At 38.6% G+C, this 26816-nt stretch overlaps 1 protein-coding gene across 2 annotated transcripts in view; it reads right to left on the bottom strand.

Annotated features, from left to right (window-relative positions):
* Nucleotides 1-1663: 1663 nt before the first annotated feature.
* Nucleotides 1664-26816, bottom strand: part of zdhhc2 (zinc finger DHHC-type palmitoyltransferase 2) — a 51250-nt gene continuing 26097 nt past the window's right edge. Inside the window, exons 5-13 of one of the 2 annotated variants that reach the window (XM_042336912.1) lie at nt 25862-25931; nt 18965-18997; nt 17929-18049; nt 16173-16305; nt 15354-15480; nt 13414-13506; nt 10474-10589; nt 8513-8588; nt 1664-1682 (exon numbers count right to left, since the gene is read on the bottom strand). In XM_042336912.1, the coding sequence (XP_042192846.1) occupies nt 8548-8588; nt 10474-10589; nt 13414-13506; nt 15354-15480; nt 16173-16305; nt 17929-18049; nt 18965-18997; nt 25862-25931 (734 nt within the window). In that variant the 3' untranslated portion in view covers nt 1664-1682; nt 8513-8547. Of the gene's footprint in view, nt 1683-8132; nt 8147-8512; nt 8589-10473; nt 10590-13413; nt 13507-15353; nt 15481-16172; nt 16306-17928; nt 18050-18964; nt 18998-25861; nt 25932-26816 lie in introns of those variants that run through there. The other variant, XM_042336916.1, reaches the window with a different exon arrangement.

Genomic DNA, 26816 nt, shown 5'->3' with positions numbered 1-26816 from the left:
AGATATATGGGACACAGCTGTTAAGCCACACAGTTTTTTTAAAAAAACCTGTACACTACAAAATGCCTCTGTAAAACACTCTTGAAAACGTTGCACTGTGACCCTCCATTCTTCTTACCAATGTATTCATTTACCTGAATAACACCAACAATGTTGTTTCCATTTAAATCTGTCTTTGGATTCGTTTTTTTAAAAAAATAAATGAATACTTGGAATTCCCATTCCAACCTTACACTATCAAGAAATCTTTCCATTTTCTCTAGAACCAGCTGAAATAATAAGATCAGTGTTGCCATGTTGTACAACATGCTTCATTGAACTGCCCTAAGAAGTGCAGATTTCACTTTTTGGTACATAGTTTTAAATTGCACCAAACAAACTAAATACTGTAATTTGTATATCTTCAATTGAACTCAGAAAAAACACTGTTAAGGTACAGAATGGTATTTCAATATCCATTGTGCAGTTAAAGCCTTTTACTCTATCAACATCTCAGCAAATCTTATAAGTTATTTCTGTAAACAATTAAAAAATAAAATCACAGGCGGGCATTTGGCATTCTGAAACATAAACTAGCAAGATACAATTTGTTTCAAATGCTTTAAACACTGAGCCGAACTTTTGATGAAGGCACTGCAACTTGGCAACTTGTGCTTACACTACTCCTTCTTTCCACTAAAGTCTGTTTTTCCTATTTGTAGTCCATTTGTGTTAACCATGAAAATGATGACATTCCATTTGTGATATTTAAATGACACAAAAGGCACCGTGCGCACCATTCACTCACGGCGATGGAGTTTTATAATGTCATGCATACTGCAGGTTTGGCATCATGCTGACTCTGTCATTTTTGTACAGAGCGGATTTTTGTGGTCTAGAAATTGGCCACGGGGTGAGAGCTCCACCTACGTTTACACAATTTTTACGGAAATGAATCAAATGAGTGGACCCGGCATAACAACCAAAGCATAGCACACAGTACTGCAGGCCGACAATGTCTTTTAGAATAACTGTTTGTTCTTCTGCACTAGATTATCCCACTTTGCTAACAACTGGTGATTAAACCTATGGAATGAAATGCAGGAAACAATATTGCCCAATATTGTTTTCTCATCACTTCCCCTTACACATATATAAACATCAATCATTTTAAATTTGTCACCTTAAAGTTTCTAAGCTTAGTTTTCTCTGTCTCTTAAGTGGAGCATTTCAATTTCACTGTAACATATGTCGTCACTTCATACTGAAGAAATATGTGCAAGTAAGCCCACACATGTAATTTGACATGACATAGAATCAAGACAATTACTATACTATCAGCAGGAGAACAACCAGATAGTTTAGCAAAGTAGCAGTGGGCGGGTAGGTTACAGTGCCACATTTTCCTCAGTATACGCATACCTGCGGCGATGCCGATTGCTGTAAACATTAAGCATGTTTTGTCAAGCAGATGCATTCAGCATTGAATTAAACCCCCTATTGTACATTAAGGGTAACTGAATCGATGTCTTCAATGTTTTCTTAAGCAGTGAAATGAGAAAAGCCAATTGCTTAGGGAAATGCATCCTTTGGAGCATGCCCACAGAGGCACAAACATCTGATGAGGATGGTGGGCAGGTGAAGGTTGGATCTTGGAGAACATTTCTTCTCAGAATTTTCTCCATAAGCAGCTACACCTAGGACTAGAACAGATACAATGAGTTTAGATTTTCATACAATCACAATTGAACAGATCATTCTTCTCCAAGGTGGGTTGAATTCTAAAAAAGACTGGCTTGCATTATACGTCATCCATTTTTTATCATAGTCAGGGGAAGAGTACATTGAAGGTAATCATCAGAAGAAAACTGGTGGAGTTCAAAATAGGCTTTGTTTTTGGTTGGCTGGGTGTCCGACACGTGCAGCAATCCATCATCATGCTTGGGAGTATCTGAACTAGGCTGAATGTTCCACATATATTTACTACCTTCTAAATGGAAATGTCCCTGTATTTATTTTTACACAAAGTGAATGATAGAAAATGGAATGCCTTACCTCAGTTGGCTGTGGAAGTACAACCACAACACCTTGCATTAATATAATACATGAAGTAACAGCTCGGAGTGCTAAACAATGGCAAAGTTTGGCGCTTCGAAGGGGAGAAAGTGGAGACGACCATACGTACGGTCGAAGAAGAAGGTCTTCAGGCGTGATGTATAAAGAGGGGCCGAGGAGGCGGAATTGAGGCAGGGAATTCCAGAGGTTCGGAGCAGTGACTGAAGAACGGCCACCGAGGTGGAGTTGGAATCAGCAGAGACTCGCCAGCAGAGGCAAAAAAACTTTCTTTGGTGCTTAAGCATTGTATAAATGTATGACTGGGAATTCACACTAGCAATCTGCTCCATCGCTTTCTTCCATTAGCAGAATTTTCAGGCATTTATTAACACCTTTTAATGCAACAACAATTGAGGAAGAATAGATACCACATTTAGGTACGTTGATAGGATACAGTTTAGTTGCCCAAAAACTTGCTGTCAAAGTAAAATTATATACAGCAAAGATTCATTAGCAGTAAATTTCACGGAAACTCTGAATTTTGCACAGGTAAATTTCAATCTATCTCTATATTTTAGAAAAATGCACAGGTTAGAGAGAAAGAAAAGCTGTACGCTGGCTATCTGAAGTAAAACGTGGAAATGCTATATTATCATAAGAGATCAATCAATGGTTGATGTAGGGTTGATGTGACAAATGGAAATTAAGGAGTCATGATAATCTTCTGTCTTTTACCCCAAAGTTCTGCATTTAGAAAACTAAATTACTTTAGTCTTGGGATTATGAAAAATTCTCATTAGAGGAACTGAAACTCAGTAATCCCAACAATGTTTTTCTGATGATCTGACTACATGTCTCCATTGTAGGTAATTATTATTCAACGTAACATTTCAATACAAGTTAAAATGTATTATTTTTGCATAGGAAGAAATTTTCTTCAATGTTTAATTTCTCCTGAGGGCTGTTATAAAAAAACACTATCCTGCTATTTTGTCTTCGTTATTTGATTGCCATAAATTAACATCATTCATATCCCTTGTCATTTAGTGTAACAACACTTTGATTGTTTATATACAGTTTATAACCCTGTTAATTGTATGATTCATGAAATGACACAAGATACTGCAATAGCATTAAATGTATTACTTTAAGAATTGTGGCATTTGCTCTAACATTAGAGACTCCGTTCCAATGCCAATGTAATAATGCATTTTGTGCTCTGTATTGTATTTCAGGGCATTTAGCATTGAGCACATTTTGTATTTTAATGCTTTTCACACTTATGTAAATTAGATTGAGTTTGAACCAATAGCAATTGTTTAAGATGTACATAAGTGTGAAATGTATTAAAAATGTCTCTTTTTATTAAAAAATGGAGGTTTGCCCTCGCCTCTGAACTGGAGTAAATCATCTGTAAAACAATTGTTTTTTTTCCATCAGTTTCAAGATCAATACCAGAAATCAGTAAAAAGATTCAACCTTCAAAATTGGCATTGCATTATTCTGTATTTTATATTTAAGTTTGTGTCAGCCTGGCTTAGTACTTTCATCTCTGGGTCAGAAGTTTGTAGGTTTAAGCAACATGTTGTAACCTTGAGCTCACAATCTTGGCTGGTAATGCAGTGCAGGGCTGGAGGAAGCATTGCATTTTTGGAGAAGCTGTCATTTGGATGATTAAAGATCCCATTATACTACTCCAAAAAGGACAGAGTTTCTCCTAGTATCCTGGCTTAAAATCCTACGGATAAAATTGGTTGTTTTCTTTATGTTTGTGTTTGTCTATAAATGTGTTCGCCTACAAATACATAGTCACTACTCTTTACAAAACAATTGTGAAGCACGTTGAGATGTTCCTGACGTTACAGACACTATATCAAATGCAAGGATCATTGTTATAAATCAGTCTTACCATGTGCTACATATATGTCAGACTTGCAATAATAATAGCATTGAAGGTGATCACTGCTCTCACCTGCTCATTTTCCCAGTAGACTGTTGCTAGAGTAATCATAGAGCTAGGCAGTCAGTGTTATACAAAGTAATATTCCCAGTCACTGCCACTTTGCTCAGGGGAAAACACCCTAGCAAAAACAGAGAAAGCAGATATCCTTTGACTGCTGTCCTCTCCCCTTGTCTTAATACAGTACCTTCATACCTATCTATGCTGAGAATGTCGAGCTGGCATTATGATCTGTGTACCAACCAACCAGAAATGATTTCTCAATACCAATTGAAGCAATAGTTGTGCAAGTGTCAGTATCTGTATTTTTTAAAATGTTAGTATCAAGTTGATGTCAATCTCCCTTTTCTAGGAGTGTAATGACATAAGCCATTCAGTGCCAAATCATCTTTTGCTATAAACTGAGAACGTCTGGGTGGGCCTCAAGGACAAAGGCAGAAATGAAGGGTAAGGTTGATATTTAAACAAAATGGGATTTAGGTGTTTGGATTTCATTAGGTGCAAATCACAATAGAATCTTAAAAGAAGATCTGCAGTCTTTCGCCACTTTGTGCATTCTGCACAATTTTCATTATTGTTGATCTGTCCAAGTGGATAAGGAAAACCTAAAGAGTGTTCAGAAACTAGACTAATAAGGATTTGCACAAGGCCATCCTCAATCATCACTTCTCTACCACATCCGCATGCTCACATATTCAGCAACTTAACCAATCAATACATGTGCTTGTGCTCTCATTTTTTTTAAAGCAATTCTTGAGAGGACAAGTGCTCTGGCACATGTTTGCTTGAAAAATGAAGACAAACCATAGAATGTGGTTTAACTTCAAAGGTTAAAACAACTACTGAAACAAAAGAAAAAGGTAGATTTTGGAAGTCAATATTTGATTTAGATTTAATATTGTTTATTATTGTCAAAAATAAGTAATAATACAATAATAATTCTCACATTTGATATAGCGCCTTATCACATCTTCAAGACAGCTCAAAGCGCTTCACAGAATATAAAGTGAAATAACTGTATATTTTGTGGGAGAACTAAAATAGAAGAATGTAAATGAATTACATTCACTGTGCCCTTTTTACTAAGATTAGTTTGTCTTCCATAAACTATGGCTTAGCCTAGAATATCCAATGAGGACAATAAGCATTAAATCTTGTTTAAGTATTAAATATGATAGCCTCCTACATGTCATACTGTGCTCTCCATTCCCATCCATCAACATGTAGTGCAACATAGATGGTTTCTGAACAAAAAGTCAGGAAAATTGATCATACTTTTTTGATCTCTGAATCGGGAAGAGAAACTCAAAAGGAGGGTTGGACTATAAATATACGAAAGAGGAACAATTTGTAAAGAATAAGACAAGTGGGAAGACCAGCCCTTGCTTCATCCCTCATTCTTATAATCTTCCAGTGTCAGAGTTGCCGGTGCTATGCTCTTCAGGAGAGATTAAAATAATCTTTGCATGAAGCCAGCTGTTATGGCTCTGAGCAGTTGGAAAAGGGCTGTGTCTGGATTGGCTGATTTGCAATCCAGGGAGTGGATTTGCTGATGACATACTTTCGACATGGTGGGGCTTGGGGGGGGGGGGGGGGCTCTGGAAACTCGGAAGATACTCCAGTGCAGATATATCAACAACAACAAATTAAATCTGTATAGCTCCTTTCACATCAGGAGGATGTACCAAGACACGGGACAATCAAGGATCCACACCCAAGTTGGCATTTGGGATCAACAACAACAAAATTACATTTGTATAATGCCTTTCATGTTGGGAGGATGTCGCAAGGCGCTGGACAGTCAGTGTTTCGGACCCGAGCTGGGAGTCGGGATCGGGGAGGGTGGAGGGCAGGGGGGGGAATGAGAGCGATCGAAGGCATGGTCAAAGAGGAAGGTTTTGAGATGGTTCTTGAAGGAGGCAAAGGAGGGGGCAAGGCGAAGGGACTGCGGGATGGAGTTTCAGAGGGTGGAGGAAAGAGTGGTTGAAGGCTCGCCTGCCAAAGGCGGTGTGGTTGAGCCGGGGGGGGGGGGGGGGGGGAGTGAAGCAGGCTAGAGCCCGCTGAGCGGAGGGAGTGAGCAAGATGGTAGGGTTTAGGAGGTCCCAAAAATAAGGGGGAGCAAGGCCATGGAGGGTTTTGAAGGTGAGGACCAGGATCTTGAACTGTATTCTCTGTGTGATGTGAAGCCGGTGGAGTCGGGCGAGGATGGGGGTGATAAGGTTGCAGAACTTGGTGCCGGAGAGGACACAGGCTGCAGAGTTCTGGATGATCTGCAGCCTATGGAGGGAGGAGTTGGGGAGGCCGACAAGCAGGGAGTTTGCATAGTTAAGCCTCGATGTTATGAATGTGTGTATGAGGGTTTTGGCAGCCTGCGGTGTGAGACAGTAGCGGAGCCGGGCAATGTTCCGGAGGTGGGGAAGGCAGAGCAGATCATGGCACGGATGTGGAGTATAAAGGATAGTTGAGGGTCAAATAAGACGCCAAGGTTAGTGGGTAGGTGAGGTGGAGTGTGTAACCGTGGATGTTGATACTGTCAGTGCCTGAGGTGTGGAGGCGCTGACGAGAGCCAATCAGGAGAGACTCGGTCTTGTGTACATTGGGAGCCAGCATGGAAGCAACAACAACAACAAATTACATTTGTACAGTGCTTTTCATGTCAGAAGGATGTTTCCAAGCAATAAAAGTATTTAAGAAAAAAAATAAGAAAAACTGAAGAAATATAAATCTCAACATAATAATAATGCTTGTTTTTGATATTGTGTCCATACCATCGAAAAATCTCAATGTGCTTCACCGGTAATTGCTATCAAGTGTGTTTGCTGGCTATTTGTGTACATATGTATCTGAATTCATGAACATTAACATGAAACTAATAAGTCACAATGATAGTAAATTCAACATCACTTCCTCACTTTTATATTCTATCCCTCTGGATAAAAGCCCAAGATCCCATTGGCCCTTTTTGTAGCCTTATTCCTTGTGTAGCTACTTTTAGAGATTTGTGGATCTGATTCCCCATGTCTCTCTTTGTTCTTCTTCTCCTCTTAGGTTCCTACCATCTAGACCAGTGCCGGCCAAACTTCGCCATCAAGAAGCAGCCCCTTTGAATATTCGCATTAGTCTAGGTGCGTTTCGCCCACAAAATACAGTGAATCCACTTTACAATGTATCCTGTGAAGCGCTTTGAGATGTCTCAAATGCAAGGATTATTATTATTAAGTCCATGTTCATTGTGTTTCCAAATTTTTCTTGATTGAATATTTCTAGATTCATGGCACAATTCAAGAAATATTCAATCAAGAAAATGTATTTTGTTAGCCGACCAAAACGATTGGAAACCACCAATCTAGGCTATAGACGGTTCCTTTATTTTTTCTGCCGATGTGACTATGGTTGCTTTGGTCAGTCACTGCTTACCCTCCATTTTAAGTTGTTCCAGTTTGTTTGTAACTTTTTTTCCTTCCTCAGCTAAGATAGCAGCTGAATCCCAGAATATCAAGGACACATTTTCTTTCAGACTTGAATACTTTAACCTTTTCACTCTGAGTTCAGCTGTAATTCTTGCGCTTTGCAATTAGCATTCCTCCTGCCTGAGTGCTCATTGCTGCCGGTGCTCCTGCTGCCTCTTTCTGACACATTTTATTTTAGTGTGTGTGCGTGTGTATGTTCTACAGTGTTCCCAGTGGCTAATATCAATGCTCATTACCATGCTATTGGAATTTTACACACAATTCATGCCTGTAAAAAAAAGCTCCAGCCCAGAATGCCAACATTGCAGTAACACATATCTATATTTGTGCAATGCTTCTGTGTTGATGTTATCATGATTAATAGAATTTGCAGTAAAATGTTAGACTGACTTCTGAACTCAATGCTGCAGGATGCTATGGCACTATTTAGAGTCAGGTATTCAACTCTCTTAACACATTAACAACACTTTACCCATTTCAGCTCCCTGTTATTCCCGTACAGTGAAAAAAACATGAAACTCAAATATTCATTTTCCTATCGGGACATCTTCTGACGTGAAAGGTGCTATACAATTGTAAGTTTTTGTTACTGTTGTTGTCAACTTACAAAATTCCCCCAATTTCAACAGGAATTATCCAGTCATCTATCACTTTATTGATCAGATGGAAGTACAGGCACTAACTGAAATGAAATCAAGGGAAATTATGGGTTACTGGGCAGGCTAATAGAAAAACATAGGAAATGAATAGTGAAACGTTATAAAATGTGTACACAGTGATGCAGTCATTTATAATATGGTGTTGTAAATAGAGAACTCAACCAGGTAACTAAACAACTCAATTCTTCATAGCAACGTGCTGGTCAGAGTAAAGCTCTGGGCTTCTCAGTTCCACAAAGCTGACTATGTGCCCAATATAGTGGAGATAACGGATATGAATTGTAACACTATAGTATTCTGCTTTCTGTTAATGTTGCAGGGTTAGAAACAGAGGTGTTATCTAATAATGGGCTACACAAGATGTAACACCATTTTGCTTTCAAACTTACATTTCTCAGCTGTTGCATGTTTGCATCATGAGTATCTAGGTCTCATTCTCTATCACCATGGCAGGATTACTCATACCTAGAAATTAACAACAAAGTAAAACAATTATAATTTGGCTTGCCAATCTCCGTTTTTAATTGGAAAAATAAGTATTCATTGGTTTTCCAATTTTTCTACACAATGACGAAAACAGATTTCCATAGTGGAGTTATTTTTACATATTGTTTATGGTTTTGAACTAGGAAGATGGCTGACTGGGTTGTAGAGTCTCTACAGTTCTTGTGCATTCCAAGAAGTGATGTTAATGGAGATGTCTGCACATTATGTACATGTGCAACATGCAGGATGTGACACGTTTGGTGACCTTACAACCCAGAAGTCATCTATGTTTGTAATTGAAAGATTGCAAAAGATAGTAATAATCCTTGCATTTGATATAGTGCTTCATCAGCTTGTCGAGACATCTCAAGATTTTACAGGACTTTTATTGCGAAGTATGTATCTTATAAGCAAAAGATCAACACATTCAACCCTGAGAAGGTAATTGATAATAAATAAATTCCTCAATAGTTGCCAAATGAGCTCCCCGAAGACCACATGGTTAAAGGCACAAAGTGTTAGTAGGTCATGCAGACGTTAGGCTTGCAGGTTAGAATTCCAGTCTGTGCTGAGTTACTTGATTTTAGTTGTGGCAGCAGTTTGGGTGCCAGGGTTGGCCTCAGTGCCCAATGTTGCCAGATTAATTATTATTGATTACAGGGCATGTTTTTGTTGTACTGTATGTGAAAAAAACACTTTGGGCGGGTGCCAAACTTTTAAAATTTTAATTTAAACCTGCAACACGTGTGTGTTTTTTCCGTTGAAGACCATTTCTTACACTATTTCAAAAGCACAAACCTAAATTGATCACTGTTATCCATTATAATAATAATAATAATAATCCTTGCATTTGATATAGCGCTTTTCACGTCGGGAGGACGTCCCAAAGCGCTTCACAGAACACACTGTAAAGTGAATTGACTGTATATTTGTGGGCGAACGCGGCAGCCAATTGCGCACAGCAATGTACCACAAACAGTCGTAGATTGAAAATGACCAATTTATTATTGTTTTTGGTTTTGGAGGGATTATTATTAGGCGTGTGGAGTAAGGAAACTTGCCTAAGGTTTCGCCCTGACCTGCCTGGAATTGAACTCAGGTCTCTCGCTTGCAAAGCGAGTGCTCTAACCACTGAGCTACAGGACTCCATTGTAGGCAAGGCATAATATTGGTCTACTTTTGAGTGAGTATTTTGCCCACAAAATATACAGTCAATTCACTTTATAGTTTATCCTGTGAAGCGCTTTGAGATGTCTCAAAGTCATGATAAGACGCTCTATCACATGTAAGGATTATTATTAATTTGTTTATTATTAATTGGTTGACTTTGGGCTACAAATGTATTTTGATTTCTGGCAATCCTGTCATTGCTCCTATATTAGGGAGGGGAAAATCAGCCAAGGTCTGGTCCTAATTGCTATCCAAGACGCTTGGAAGGTGCGTGTGTGTAGATGTCAAATGTGGACAGGATCATGCTCAGCTCCACAGTATAACAGCTCACCAAGAATTACTGTGATGGGTTTGCACATGACAAGGGAGCCAGATGCCTATCAAATATTGATCCAGTAAAATAGTTATACTGAAGGAGATGAGACTTTGGTTAAAAAAGTTGCAAAAAGTTTTTTTTAATTTAAATTTCATGACAAAAACATGACTGTCTCTTGCTGCGTATTCTCTTCTCAAACGTTTGAAATCACTGACATGTAAATTATAACTGACAGTCATGGGCGATGGTTGAATAATATATCTCCCTCTGTCTATAAAATAATGTTACCTGTTCCCTAACAGGCTTTATTTTTCTCAAAGCAATATTATGAAGATTTGTGTGGTTAATGCAAATTATAAAATGTTAATGTATACTAACCAAGCTTGCTCTTCTCATCATCAGAAGCTCCTTCAGACCATGTGTGACCACTGCCGAGTAGGTGATTCTGGGAATCTCGTAAAGGCTTGGCAGGGAATGGATGTCCATCAGCTGTACTGTCAATCAAGGAGACAAAAGATCACAACACAAATTCAGATGAAGAAGTCTTTGGCACATTTGATCTCAACCCTCAGGTGTCTTCATTAAAAGGTGAATTTAAAATTACATTTTATTTGGTGTGAAATATTCAACAATACCAACAACTTTCACTTATATAGCACCCTCCCTGCAGGGTAATGTCTCAGAGTGCTTAACAACAACAACAACAACAACAACAACAAGATTCCATTTATAGAGCGCCTTTCACGTCAGGAGGACGTCCCAAGGCGCTGCACAGTTGGGTCATGACCCGAGCAGGGGGGAAATGGTCAGGGTGAGGGGAGGGAAGGGAGGGAGCGAGGAGGGGGGAAATGGTCAGTGTGAGGGGAGGGAAGGGAGGGAGAGAGGAGGGGGGAAATGGTCACGGTGAGGGGAGGGAAGGGAGGGAGCGAGGAGGAGGAAGAGAGTCGAGAGGGGAGCTGAAGGCACGGTCAAAGAGAAAGGTTTTCAGGCGGGACTTGAAAAAGGAGAGGGGGAAAGGCAGAGGGATTGAGGAAGAGTGTTCCAGAGTTTTGGGGCATTGTGGCTGAAAGCGCGACCTCCGATGGTGGGGCAGAGGGCGTGAGGGACGAGCAGGAGGCCGGTGCCAGTTGAGCGGAGACGCTGGGTGGTAGATTGTGGAGTGAGGAGGTCGGAGAGGTAGGGAGGTGCCAGAGAGTGAAGGATTTGAACATTAGTGTGAGGATCTTGAAGTTGATCCGTTTAGTGATGGGGAGCTAGTGGAGCCTGGTTAATGTATACATTCAGATTAATGTATTAACATTAAAACAAATCTCTTCACCTTTTTACCTAATGAATTCTGAGCTCCTGCACACAAGGTAAAAAGAATAATGCTCTGCAAAATAGTACACTTCGACAATAGCAGCTTTACTATTTAACTCAACTTAAATCAAGGGTGAAGGTGAGCAAACCATATAATACTTTAGAACAACCTCAATCCTTACCAGGAATGACAAGCTAGCCAGTGTACTTGCAGACAAAATAGCAGCACGATTCAAGCTCTTGAACAGATGAAAGCTTCTATTGAGTAACATGATAAGTAAAAGTACACAATAGTAATGTATTCGTTTGACACGTGGTCCGAGCTAGACCTAGTGAATTTCTATTCCACTCTTTAAATTCTCTACAGCCAACAAAGAGCATGTTTGCACCTTCATGGTACCTAATTCAAAATACATTTCAATGCAGTTTATTGTAACTATTATCATTCATGTTCAGGTATATCAAGTTAGTATGTCTCTATGAGATTACTGCAACCAAAAGTATTGTAATTCTCCCTTGTTCACTACTTCTGTAAATCTATTAATCTGAGTTGTTTTATGAAAGTTGTACTATAGCACAGTTATTGATGGTTGTACACAGCTGAAGTGGCACAAGATTAACACACTCTCCTTTACGCTCTGGGGAATTCAGCATCGCAATCTTTTCTCTTTGATGGCTGCAGAAGAATCCTGAATGAAGCGAGTTTGTGGCTAATCTACACTCTTCCAAATAAGCAATGGTCCACAATCCAAAACAATCCCAAATTGAAATCTCCAATTTGCAATCTCACTCAGGATAACTAGTATGGGAAGCATTAAAAAGCTACACTTGTGTATCAGTGTATTAACACTCTTCTGAGGTTGAAAGTGTGAAGCGTTTTCAGATGTTCTCCCAACGTGAAAGAAGCTATATAAATGTAAGTTGTTTTTGATATTTCTCACAAAGACATTCTAGTGAATTCACTTCTCAATACCAACAGGGAGGANTTTTTTTTAACAACGTGACCAGTCAGAAGGGCGAGAGATGGGAACCAGCTACGTGATATAATGGGGATAAACAGATTAAACCCACAGTTTATAAAAACACGAAATGAAATTACCCTCACATGTACTGGTACAGGCCAGTGGAAAAATTAGTTTATTCCACGTGTAAGAAATGCATACATTTTTTCTCATTATAAATGCAAGTTGTAGCTGTAAAACACAATTTACGGTTTTATTACTGTGAGTTAATAAACGACACTTCACTTGAGGAATCAACAAACTATTCCACAGTTGTCTTGAAGGAAACTGGAGTTAGGCTGTATTTTCTAGTGTCAATAATGTCCTTATGTTAAAGCCTAGCCAGCAAGTACTATTGTCTGGAGCCAGAAACACTCTACTCTGAGGAATCATCTGCTCCAAAATGCGCTAATTGGAAATAGCATTTGTTGCATTAATCGTTGCTACTATTTTGCGAATATCAGATTGTGAGGCCTCGAAATAGCAAATGTTAGTGTTTCCTTGCCTGTCTGATTAGGGCTTTGTTGACTTTGAGCTATGATTGCCGTTTTGCGAATCATGCAATCCGAAGTTCACAAACCAGAATTAACGCAATAAATCTGTTTGCATATATCATAATTTAGACTTGTGTAAGTTGAGATAGAAAAGTAAATAAGCTTTTAGTCACTAATGGCCACTTTTTGATATAGCGTCTTTTGATCAGGCGAACATCTCAAAGCACTTTACAACATTTTATTGTTCTGTGTGCAATTGGCTGCCATGCTTCACTCTCAAACTATACAGTCAATTAATTCACTGTACAGTATGTTCTGTGAAGTGCTTTGAGACGTCTTGAAGAAATGATAAGATGCTATATCAAATGCAAGGATTGTTATTATTATAAAGTGTAGTGACTAAATTTTGTAGGTGATCACAGTACTTACACAGGCATAAAACACTTATCTGTGCTTTTTCAAAATGGTTAGTCTGTCTGTTAGGCGACAATGTAAGTGAAAACAAGCATGAAGGTGACACTTACTTTTTGGTTGTTGAGTTGTGTCCAGCTGGAGTAGGGGGTTGCTCTGGATCCTGATTAACCAAACAGGTTGGGAAGGAACATCCATCACCCAAGCTAATCCAACAAAAATACTATTAGTTTTTGCAACTGTTATAATCTACAATATAATAATAAATAATAATAATCCCTGCATTTGATATAGTGCCTTATCATGTCGTCGTGATGTCTCAAAGTGCTTTACTGGATACACTGTAAAGTGTATTTTGTGGGCGACTCACAGCAGCCAGTTTGCACACAGTAATATCCCACAAGCAGCTATGGAATGAGCGCCCAATTTTTTATTTGTGGGATTTATTGGCCAGGACACCGGGAGAAACTCCATTCTCTTTTTGAATAGTGCCAAAGGATCTTCAACATTCACCTGAACGGGCAGACGAGACCTCGGTTTAATGTCTCATCCGAAGGATGGCACCTCCAACAATGCAACACCACCCAGCACTGCATGGGAATGTCAGCTTAGACTATGTGATTCTAAGTCCCGATGAACCCACAATCCTCTGACTCAGGCGAGAGTGTTACCACTGAGCCAGGCTGACATACCTATCTAGTTTTAAAGTATGTTGCTTAAAATAGCATAAACGTGTAACATCAATCCTGCATTTAGGGCAATTTATTGAGAATTTTGCAATAACAACAGCACTTTCTTTATCAATAATAGTATTTGTTTGTTAGTAAACAAAAATAACTGATTCTACTGATAGATGAACTATTGGAATTAACAGCCATACATTTTTGTCAACTTTTCCTTCCTCCTAATCTGATTGAGGAATAGTTGTTATTGCACCAGTTAGCAACTGGTACATTCACAATTGCATGACGTGATCATTAATAGTTGTGATGTTTATCACATCACATACTCCACCTTTCACGCTTACTGTGTTTATCTTTGAACAGCAGTTCACAAGATCACAACTTTGCTTTGTATGATAGAGGCCCTTCAGCCCATCTGTTCACATCCCGTCCTTCCTTCTAGCAAGATAATACAGTAGACTTTCTTCTCATCTGATTACAATTATTTTAACTCTCTTGATAAGTGAATCTCAGTCTCTTATGTTTCAATCTATCTGATAAATGTCTGAGTCCAGATTACTGTGCCACGCAAATAGGCTTTCTATATTCTAAAACATCTCAAGTACTTAGTCCTGGAGTGAGATAATCTTTACTCCTCCAACAAAATGAGAAACTGCTTGGAGTCTGCAGACTATCACCCTAGAGGAAGAGTCACATTGTGCTGCTTCGGTTGCTGTCTATTTAGGTCAACAAGGGTTTGTGTGTCATTTTTACTCAACTGAAGGTTGACCCTGAAGTTGTTCCCTTGTCAAAGAAAGATCAGTAGGCACCAAAAGGAAAAGCTCTTAAAGCCTTCAAATTGTCATTGCAAGTCATATGGCTGTTTGCTTATTGGTAAAATGAAACCAAAACTAACAGATATAATGAATGCATTTCTGTATAAAGAAACAATCCCGATTATTAATCACTTAGAAATGATTAAGAGATATTACAGCTTTTTAAAGTCGTTCCTCTTGGAAACACGGTCATTGCTGTAAGTGACTATGGGGATATATTGTTCTCTTTGCTATAACAGCAATCTGTTTATAGAATTTGGAGTACTAAAGTTAAACTTGTAACAACTTTTAATAGGGGGTGAAGGAGAATATGAAGAGAAAAATATAAAGACGTATGTTGAAAGATCGTGGAAGTGTGATTACGATACATAACTCTAGTGAAGCAGATAATACCAGCAAAGGCTCGATGGGCCAAATAACCTTCTTCTGTGCTGTACCTTGTAAGATCAGTTCTCCGAGACGCTATATAAATGCAAGTTGTAGTTGTAACATGTAAGATTCTATGGACCTCTATATTTCTATCACAGATGCAATACCCAATGATGTGAACAGTACCTTGTAAAGACAGGCAGTAACCAATATTTCTTCTCATCTCCAAATGCCTGTTTTATATTTTTGCTGCAGCCCAAACTAAAACCATTCTTATCTGGTCCATGTCGGAAGACAGGAGCTCTAAAGGCTTCTGAAACAAAAAAATATTGTTGGTAGCAATTTGATAATTCATATTAAAATACATGAAATGTTTCTTTTTTTAAATTAAACAATTAGAACTCACGGCTGCTTGGAGCTCATTGCTTTAAATGCATTAGCTTAAATGCAGAGTTAACAGTCACTTCCTGAACCCAAATAGTGGTAGGAAAGGGATACTTACTATTCACGTTCATATTCAGCATTCACCAGAATTTGATCTATTCTAAGCCAGTATCAAATTATTGACCCACTGACTAATTCAATGTTTCTGATTTCAGCTGAGGGAGGGTGTAATATAACTCGATCCAATATAAAGATGTGTTAGTATTTCTCTACTTGTCAATCCAAACACTCATAAATCCACCTGTTATCCCTCTCCCAGTGTCCTTTTGTACGTCCTGCTCTTCTTCTTATTGGCCCTTTTATTAATTGTCAATTTACTCTTAAAGGAGTATCCAACAGAGGGAATCTCCACCACATTGTCATGCACAAGCTTAATAAACTGTGTGCGCATCCCTGGAAGTAGCTCTTCTATTGACTGTGGAATGATAATTTACAAGAGACCATGCCTGAATGGAGAGAGGAAACATAACACATCACCCCACCCCCCGCTTTTCCCTTAAAAGCTTATTTTATCTAAAGGAAGCCAATAAAAAGCTTTCAATAATAGGCATTGCATCTTACCTAGTGTAGATCTATTCTTACTGACTAACCAGCAGTGGTAACCAAACAGAGAGGACAAGCTGATGGAGAACATTGCAGCTGCAAAGAACAGGAACATGATGTGGAACTTAGCTTGGGTGTCAGGCAGCCCATTCTAGAGAGAAAAGAATAGGAAGGTAATAGACTCCTGGAAACACCAGAATTGGTTTATATTGAAAAGGTGACATTCAAAACCCACATATTAGGGTCAAAACGACAGGATTCCTAAACACACCAATGTTCCTTCATTAAGGATGTTGTTAAAATGTGTTGCGGATAATAGACTTAAAATGTAATATCGTGCAGAGTTTGGGAATATTCAGACTTAATTTGAAAGCCAGTTTTCTGCAGTTCTTCTTACAAAGTAAGACCGAATTTAAGAACTTTCCAAAACTCTGCTATAACTTAGATGTTACCTCATTGATTTTATGTCAATGATCTGGTTTTAGATTAGAGAGCTTCACATTAACTGGGACACATTTGCAGCCATAACATTACTACAAATGGTCACGATATTTAAATAACAAATAAGACTTTCCAAAAGCTATGATACTGTGTTAAACACGTCGAGTTAATATTCTGCCAACTACTGTACGTGGTTGATCAGTACCCATCAGTACAGGTGGGCTGATCAAATCTTAGGATTCCTACCCAAAATTTCTTCAGCCGCTCATGTGGGATTCCACCCTTGATAAATGAAGAGTCAGCAGAAAAGATGGAAGGAAAAGAATGGTAGGAGATCAATGAACATGGAATGAGTTGAAATGCTCAAAGTAAACCGAACACCTGGAATTGAAAATGATCAAAGGAAATAACATACATAAAGAAGTGAAGAAAGGACATGAACGGAAGCAAGAGAGGAGAGAGAAGGGAGGGAGAGAGGGAGGGGTGAAATGTATGGCCTGTTGTTGTCACGATGCTTTTGAACCACACAAATCTGAGAATATGATTCGTAATGTAGGGGACCAATAGGTTATTGCACAGCTTCTGGTGAATGGATAATATTAAATGTAAATAGGTTTAGTGCCATTGCAACAATTGATAATGAAGGTTGTTAAAGGTAGGACAGTCCAATACAGAGACTATTCTGATTCAATGGTAATCAAGGTTCTTTGAAGCTCAGGATGAGTGATGGGACATCCAGGAGCCACAACAGGGCTGTCCGAAAGTGCATCACTGCTGATAGTCAAAGCAAAGTTTTTCTCTGCATTTGCAGATAGAGAGGATGAAGATTGGGACTCATTAAGTATAGCTGAGATGGCTGGTGGCAGTGCCATTCATCGTATCTATTCATCTCTAAATGATGCGAGGTGACACCAGAAGAATAGCTTGAAGAAAAAGCTATTTGGTCATTTGTTTGCTCTCTGAGATTTCCATTAATTTCAGTCTGATAACCACAGAGTAGGGCCACAGTACACAATTATACGGAGTTACATATGGCATGGAGATAGACCATTCAGTCCAACTAGTCAACGCCAGTGTTTAAACTCCACACAAGCCCTCATCCCTTCTATTCTCCTCTCCTAAGCACCTCTATTCTTTTCTCCCTTATGTATGCCTCAAATTATTATTTTATTTCCATTCCTTTTATGGAATTAAACTAATGGGAGTTTTTTGACAGGATACTAGTCACTAAATACAGCAAACCTTTTGTTATTTTTCATTACAGACACGACAAGCTGAATGGCCCCCTTCTGAGTAGAAAGCCCTCCAAAAAATATAGGTTATAAGCACTTACCGTCCAGAACTTGATAAAAAAGTGCAGATCTGTAGCAGCAATGAACATGCAGTAAAGCAGTGAATAAGCCAGGAACAGGAAGAAAAACTTATAGTTGGAGAAACCGACACAGTTGTTGACCCTGTAAAGAATATCAGGACGCCAATCATTAAAGATTTCAGACATCAGCGTGATGATTTTAAGGTTACTGATGGGCAAATAGAATTACAAAACATTTATATATGATTTCAATCACTTGCTTAGTATGCACTTTAAACGAAACAAAATGAGAATTGCTGTTTTATAAAAACGTATGACCTACATTTCTTATTCATCGGGCAGTGAATGCTGGGATTCGTGTGGATAAAGGAGAATATATTGGCAATTACTGCATAGTCATACGTTTCTCAATTCAAAATGTTAATGCTGGAAAATAATTACACTATTTATACAATCTAACATCTGCCCTTTTCTTAAAAAATCCAGTGACCTCCAGTTGAATTGCATGTGTGTAGACATGAGGATGAGGGTTTCATGGTGATATTCCTCTCTCCCTTCGCTCATTGTTCAGGTTCACACATGATAAATGGGCACTTAGACAATTTAGTGGAGAGCAGCCAATGCCATGGAATCATGTTGCACATTTTTCCAGTAGTTTTACAAGTGTAGGGATAGATAGATGAGATATGCGGAACATCAGCCAAAAAAAAACTGACAAGACAAATATTTATCCAGCAGACAGACCTCACTCAACAGCATAAGCCACTGGCATCTGGCTTTTTCTGAAATGAACACCTGAATTCATCAATTAAGTCACATTATTATTTGCACATGGTGCATAATAGATCCTAGTGTGTCATTTGCACAAGTACAGTTAAACATATTTGTTTCTTTGATTTACAAAAAACCTCAGTGTTAATTGCTTTTAGTAAACATTCTCCTGAAAAGGGGAACCTACGCCACAGCTGTCACTAGAGTGAGATACTGTTATTCCCTCAGCCCATAAACTGATGAAGGAACAAGTACGAGGTTGATATAACACAATAGTTCTACATACCAAGGGCAGTGATGATCCATCTTCAAAATACACCTGTTGAACAACAGAGTTGCGCTAATTTTAGTATTTGATAATTGTTATTCTTGCTTTTAATGGGACACATTGATTACTATTTACTTTAAATATAACAACAACAAAATTACATTTGTATAGCGTGTTTCATGTCAGGTGGACATCCCAAGGCCCTGGACAATCAGTGTTTTGGATCCAAGTTGGGGGTCGGGATCGGGGAGGGTGATCGAAGACATGGTCGAAGAGTAGTGCCATTAGATGGGTCTTAAAGGAGGCAAGGGAGGGGGTGTGGCGGAGGGACTGCGGGATGGAATTCCAGAGAGAGGGAGCAGAGTGGCTGAAGGCTTGTCTACCAATGGTGGGGTGGGTGAGGTGGGGGACGTGAAGCAGGCTGTAGCCCATTGAGGGGAGGGAGCTGTAATAATAATCTGTGTATTTGGTATAGACGCTTATCACATCATCAATACATCTCAAAGTGCTTCACAGGATCCACTGTAAAGTGTAATGACTACATATATGTATATGTAGATGAACACAATGGCTAATTTATACATAGCAAAATCCCACAGCCATGAAGAAAATAACCCATTTTATTTGCAGGATTGGTAGCCAGGACACCAGGAAAAATTCCATTCTCTTTTCAAATAGTGCCATAGGATCTTTAACATCCACCTGAACAGGCAGACTGGACCCCAGTTTAATGTCTCATTTAAAGGACGACACCTCTGACAGTGCAGTGCTGCCTGCACTGGAGTATCAGCTTATAACAAAACAGAATGGACCATTGCGCAAAACTCAGCAGTATATATATAAATAATTAGTGGTCCAGAGTATCACTTTATAATAGCCATAAGGTACACGAAAAACATTCATTTTTGAAGTTAAAACTGGAAAAATAAACCGAAAACACATGAAAGTTGAGTAAAACATGTTCCTAATTTTATGCACGTCACAAAGGTGCAAGATGTGGTGTGAAATTGTGCCAGAATGAAAATTTGCTTTCCAGCCAAGCTCTGGAAAATATCACGTTCTGTAAACATAAACAGGCAATTGTTTTGGTGACCACTTCAGGCATTTGGTGTGGGTGCACAGATCACGCCAGGAAAACAATCCCTTTCCCTATTAATTAATCTGCTCACTTTGTAGATTTTCATCTCACTGTTGACAGAAGTCATTTCTACGAATTATTTTTGCAATTTTTTTTTTACAGATCCCTTTGGCACGTGATAAAATCAGCTTTCTTTAATTTCTGCTGTGGTTGACGTTAATTCCATGAACGAAACTTGAAATATGTGTTGTGTGGAATACCATCTAAATATGAACCAGTGAAACTTCTCTGCCAAACAGCAACTGAGACCATTGTGGAGGCGCTGCTGCTGAGCATAAAACCATCAGTACCATTGGAGAAAAACCACAATCCACATGGCATTTTGCAACACAATGGATGTATTATGAAATGGCACAAACTTTACCCTGTAATTTCTTTAGGCATTGATCTGCAAATAGAAAATTACATTAAAAAGCATCTGACTTGTGCCCGCAAGTCTACAGCCCAGAAACAGATACAGATATTCTGTATTGCGTGCCTGCCAGAGTAAGTGTTTTGACATTATGAATACTTCCTGTATTCCTGACATAGTAATTAACTGAAGTCAGGAGGCACAGTTATAGTAGATCCTGCCCATAGAGTCACAGAAATTATAGAGGAGGTTATTCAGCCCAAATGAGCCTAAACTTGGTGTCAGCTTGGCTCAGTTAGCAGTGTCCTTGCCTTTGGGTTAAGCGGTTGTGGGCTCAAACCTCAAGTCAGGACTTTTGCCCTCATAGTCTAGGCTGACCGTCAGCTCTCAGTTGGGGTCAAACAGAGCTCCTGTTCAGGTTGATGTTAAAGTTCCTGTGTTTTTATTTGGAAAGAGAAGGGGGTTTCTCCCAGAGTCCTGACCAATAATCCTCCAGATAAAATTGATCATTCACACATTGCTGTCTGTGGGACATTACTGTGCACAAATTGGCTGCTGCACTTCACAGAATCTTTTGACATGTTCTCAGCATTATAGGTGTTATATCAAATGCAATGATTACTACTATTATTATACACTGATATTTACTCATATACTGGAGCTAAATAAAATACAATAATCCCAAACCACTGCCTTTTCCCTCTAGCCTTTTTGTTGCAACCTTTTGCATCCTGAGCCCCCACTTAAATATATCACAAATCCTTACATTTGATACAGTGTTTCAAAGTACTACACAGGATACCTGTATAACTATGTATTTTGTGGGCAAACACAGCAATCAATTTGCACACAGTAATGTTGCACAAACAACCATGAAGTGAATGAACAATTTTATTTGGGGAATTGTCGGTCAAGACATTGGGAGAGAGAAACTCAGGGTTATTAACCTGTAGGCTGAGGATGCACAATATTTGAAAATGTAGGCTTGTCAAATAGAAAAAAAGTAATAACATTCCTTGTATTTGATACAATATCTTTCATATTTTGAGGATATCTGAAAACTCTTTGCAGGATTTTACTATACAGTATAGAGGCTGTATTTTGTAGCCAAACATGGCCGGGATTTGTACATGGCAATGTTCCAAAAATAGCCAGGAAGTGAATGACCAATTTTATAACAACAACTTGCATTTATATAGTGTCTGACACACAGTGTAGCATCCCGGAACGCTTGACAGTGGCAATGTCTGACACTGAGCCAGAGAGAGAGAGTCTTTACGTGGAATTTGAAAGTGGGGAGGAAGGGAACACAGTTGAAGGAGAGAGAGTTCCATAGTTTCGGGGCGTAGTGACTGAAGGCACGGCCACCGATGGTGGAGCGGAGGGGATCGGGTAGGTTGGGAGGTGCGAGGGCATGAAGGGATTTGAAAACAAGTGAGAGGATATTTATCTGGGGTTTTGTTGACCAAAACACCAGGAAACGCCATTTTCTTTTTTAAATGAATGAATGATATAGAAATAAATAACTGCAGTTTTAATTTTAATTTAAAAAGGGTACCAGCTGAGGTACAGTCACATCACATGTAAAATTCTGCCACACAGGTATCAGCGGCCTCACCTTGAACCTGAGCAGCACACTGTCTCTTGTTATATGGAGGATTTCCCCCAATACTGATCCAGCTGCTTTCAGAATCATAAGACAGCTATTGTCAATTGAAATCATGTTCAGGCCAACCCTAATGCGCTCTGTAACAAAAGTATGTGTTTGAAATTTAAATTCCCGAAAGGACAAAAGGGACTGAGCTCACCGATGCAGCAGCTGGCAAGTGACCTAAGGAAACTTCTCAAAGCATTTCAAGGGATTTACTGTAAAGGATAGTGACTATTTGGTAGGATTAAATGCGAATATTTAATCAAACGCAATCAAATTTGTGAATATAGATATATACACAAACATTTTCACGCACAAAAACACATATGCTTGCATTCAGTACAATGTAACAATGACTTTATTACACATTTGAGTATGTATATGCGTGCACGTGTTTCCGTGTGTCTGCATGTTGTTGTTCCAGGAGTGTTTCAATGGCAGATATTACAATGGCATGACAAGCGTTTCATTCTTGTTCTAACCCACTTCTTTGTAACACAGATTCACTTCTATCATAGTTGGGGTGTGAACCCCAAAATTTTCTCACCAAAACATTAAAAAATTCCCAGTGCACTGGAAGTGAGCTGGTTCATTGCGGGAATGCACCATGAATGTGGAAGCACTGACTGGCAATTGTGGTCCCATTATAATACAGATTCATATTAATCGCTCCCAAACTAGTACATTATAACATAGCTCTAATGTACAGTCTCCTGCTACTTTCTCCTCACGTCCTAAGATGTGGTATTTTATTCACTTTGGAAAGGTGCCCTGGTCCTGAATCTGGCACAGACACTGGACTCATTTAAGAAACAGTTTGATGCTGCAATAGAAGGATGGAAAAATAAGATGAAATAGGATAAAAGTCCTTCATCATCTGAGCATCTCTTGAGATCTTATGACTGAGCTACTTTTTGAGCCTGTCTGAAAAACAGTCCATTTGGTGCTGAGCAGAACTTGCTGAGAAATAGGTTTCAACTCATATGTCAGTTCCAGTTTTCAACCAGACAGAAAAATGACAGATTATATCAATTATTTATGAATTATGGTCACACTGCTTTAAGCACAGGATTTCTAAAATGGATTGTAGACCTTCATGTAGCATCCTCCAACAAGCCTGTAAAATGGGGAGTATCATGCAGTATTTATCACATTTTTCCTGTCTAGTGAGCACAGTACGAAGGATTGAATGCTTGCTTCATACAAGCTCTGTAAATAACACTTTTTCAATAATTCATAACTCTCAGCAAGAACATTTATTTTCCAGTTTTATTTCCTTTCTTTATAATTGCAATTTTAAATGGATTAAAATGAATGGTATCTTCTCAATTCAATGACCATGTGCGTAACAATTAATGTAAATGAGCAGCATTTTACTGCAGCATTAGTTCTGAGTCTTAGAAAGATCCAGTGTGTGATATAGTTAAAACTGGAGTTAACTGTGACTTCTGGTCTACAAATATCAGAAGTTCACTGAGAGGAGGGGCTGTAAACCTTCTAATGATTCTACATTTTCCTTGTCAACAACAACAACAACTTGGATTTATATAGCGCCCTCCACGCTGGACAGCATCTCAGAGCACTTCACAGTAATGGATCCCAGGGTCAAGCCAGGGGAGGGGGAGGAAGGACATTTATATTTTTCATTAATATACAATGAATAACTAAAAAAGTATACTGACATTTTAAATCAAAAAGAGAAGTTGTGTGCCTGAAATTTTAGACAACACATGTTTCCTCTGCAGTATACAATATCTATAATAATCCTTGCATTTGGTATAGTGCTTTATCACGTCTTCATGATGTCTCAAAGTGTTTCACAGAATATACTGTAAAGTGAATTGATTGTATATTTTGTAGATGAAATCCGGCAGCCAATTGCACACAGCAGTGTCCCACAATCGTGAATTGAATGACCCGATTTTTTTTAAGGGATTATTACCCCCGGAAAAGCGATCTACCAATCGACTAACAACCGGGTTTCCGACTTACTGCTAGGTAAACAGACGTATGTGGAGTAAGGAAACTTGCTCAATGTTTACCCTGCCCTGGAATTAAACCCAGGTCTCTCACTTGTAAGGCAAGTGCTCTAACCACTAAGCTACAGGACTTCAATATCATTGAATATGATTCCAGCGCCCAGGGACGTCCTCCCAACATGAAAGAAGCTATACAAATGTAATTTATAGTTGTTGATTCCAATTGCTTTATGAACAGAATAAACATTAGAATTAATAATAAATCAGAAGCACCACAGTCTAGTTCTCTCCATTTGGCATGATAACTATGTGCACTATTATTCCATATACATTACATTAATAACAGTAAGAACTTCAGTAAACCATCAATCCACCTAGCCTTCCATCCAACTTCCTACAATATCTTCAATGTACAGTAGAAAGTTACTAATAAAATCATCAAACAGACTGTGGAATTTAGACCACATCGGTGGGCTGACATCACTCGTGAATTTCTGTTACTGTATTATATATATCAGAGCCCAATTATAAGGTGTTTTTTGGTAGTTCCAACTAATATTATGACAGTACATGATCAAGAGTGATTAGTCATTAGAGTGATTAGTGTGGAGTCCTGTAGCTCAGTGGTTAGAGCACTCGCTTTGCAAGCGAAAGACCTGAGTTCAATTCCAGGCACAGGGCAAAACCTTGGGCAAGTTTGCTTACTCCACACACCTAATAATAATCCCTCCAAAAAACAAAACAATAATAAATTGGTCATTTTCAATCCATGACTGTTTGTGGGACATTGCTGTGCGCAATTGGCTGCCGCGTTCGCCCACAAATACACAGTCAATTCACTTTACAGTATATTCTGTGAAGCGCTTTGGGATGTCCTCCCGACGTGAAAAGCGCTATATCAAATGCAAAGGATTATTATTAGGATTATTATTATAGTCAGTGAATTGTATAAAGCCAACTGGCTGGCTCATCTAAATGGCTATTTTGTTAGTATGCAGGAGGCCAGCAGGACATAAGACCAACAATAATTTGTATTTATTCGCCACGGCTCCCAGTTTCCTGCAATGCTGTAGCAATATAATTCAGGGGATTAAGCTGTATTTTATTTGCAGGATTGTTAATCCTTTGTTAAGCATTATATTAATTCTCACATTCTTTTCCAGTCAGCTAACACCATTAGTTATACAGTACCTCTGGTCAGCACATGGTCAATCAATACATATTTAATTCTGACCTTTATCCAACCAAATATCATAGTTTTTCATTTTTCTAAATTGAACTGCATCTGCCACCATACTGCCTGCCCATGTAGACATCATAGCATTGCCGAACGTGTTATGATTCTGTCATGTGATGTGGAGCTGCTACAATAACATCCATAATAATGATGATGATTATAATTACCCACCATTGTGAAGTGATCCAAGACATTATCCTATGTGAAGGGAACTATATAAATGCAAGCTGTTGTTGGTGATGGTGTGCAATGTGTGGTCCAGTGCCTTGGAACATCCTCCCGACGTGAAAGACGCTGTAGAAATGTAATTTGTTGTTGTTGCATTAGTGACAAAGATAGAGATGAACTGTGGCAGTTGACCTTTCAATGGCAAAACTCCAAAGCAGTATATAATTGACTCTCATATGACTATATATATATTTATTATTATGTACTACAAATAATTATATATATAGTTATATATATACACTCATTAGTAGTACACCTGTGCACTAAAACATTTATTAAACTGATGACAAATTCAGAAAACTGTTAGACCTTATTAAAATAAATGCTTACTTGTCACACACAGAGCAGTGATGACAGCGGTCTGGCTTCACGAGCTGACATCTGTCACAGTATCGGATCGCTGTGAAAGCAACACCATAGGTGAGAACCGGATACAACAATTATTCATAAGAATAACACTACAGATATTTGTAAAAATGTCACCCTTTCGAAACATGAAGAAATGATCCAGGGAGTAGTGGTATTGCTGAGTCTCATATGGAGAAAGGTATGCAAAGTTTCTCATTATGTACATCACGTATCGGGCATGGGAAAAAGACAGGTAAATAGGACTGAAAAGATTGCTCTTTATAAGAGCCAGCACAGACACGTTAGGCTAAAAGACCCTCTTCTGTGCTGTAAGTTTCTGTAGTTCTAAAAAAAAACATTTCTATGGCTCTTCATAATAATAATAAACATCATGTTGACCTATGCAACCTCAACTCTGATCTGAGATCTCAATGGAGTTGAGTTTTCAAGGGTTTCTGCGATGTACATGGGGTTCCTTGGAGGAAACTTATTTTAAAGGATTAAAATTGCAGTATTTCTGAATATGTTCTGTTCTTCAATTATCACTGGTAATGTTAAAGGATCAATACAGAAGATGTGGTCAAAAATGTGTCTATAAAACCTGTCCTGAACACAGTTTTAGCATTGAACAATCTCATGACTTTGAGAAAATTATTTTTCCCTCTAGCTCTTTTACAAATGAATCACTGCTACCTTTGTTTTTTGTACAGAGACCGTATCTATTTTCTAGACCAGTATTTGGCAAAGAAGCACAAACTCCACAATAACTGTGGTCCAATTTCTGGGTCAATTGGCTAGGTTTGTACTGTCATCTGTCCTACTTGTTATCAATTTGTGTTATATAATGTAGTCTGACTTTACCAAGTTATTATGGTGTATATTCAGTAAGGAAAACATATGGCCTTTTTGTGATATGTAAGCATTTGGAGTGAAGCAA

The sequence above is a fragment of the Callorhinchus milii genome, unplaced genomic scaffold, assembly GCF_018977255.1.
Source record: "Callorhinchus milii isolate IMCB2004 unplaced genomic scaffold, IMCB_Cmil_1.0 Scaffold1, whole genome shotgun sequence".
In the NCBI taxonomy this organism is placed as follows: Eukaryota; Metazoa; Chordata; class Chondrichthyes; order Chimaeriformes; family Callorhinchidae; genus Callorhinchus; species Callorhinchus milii.
The sequence above is the reverse complement of the archived record's forward strand: the minus strand, read 5'-3'. Positions and strand labels throughout refer to the sequence as shown.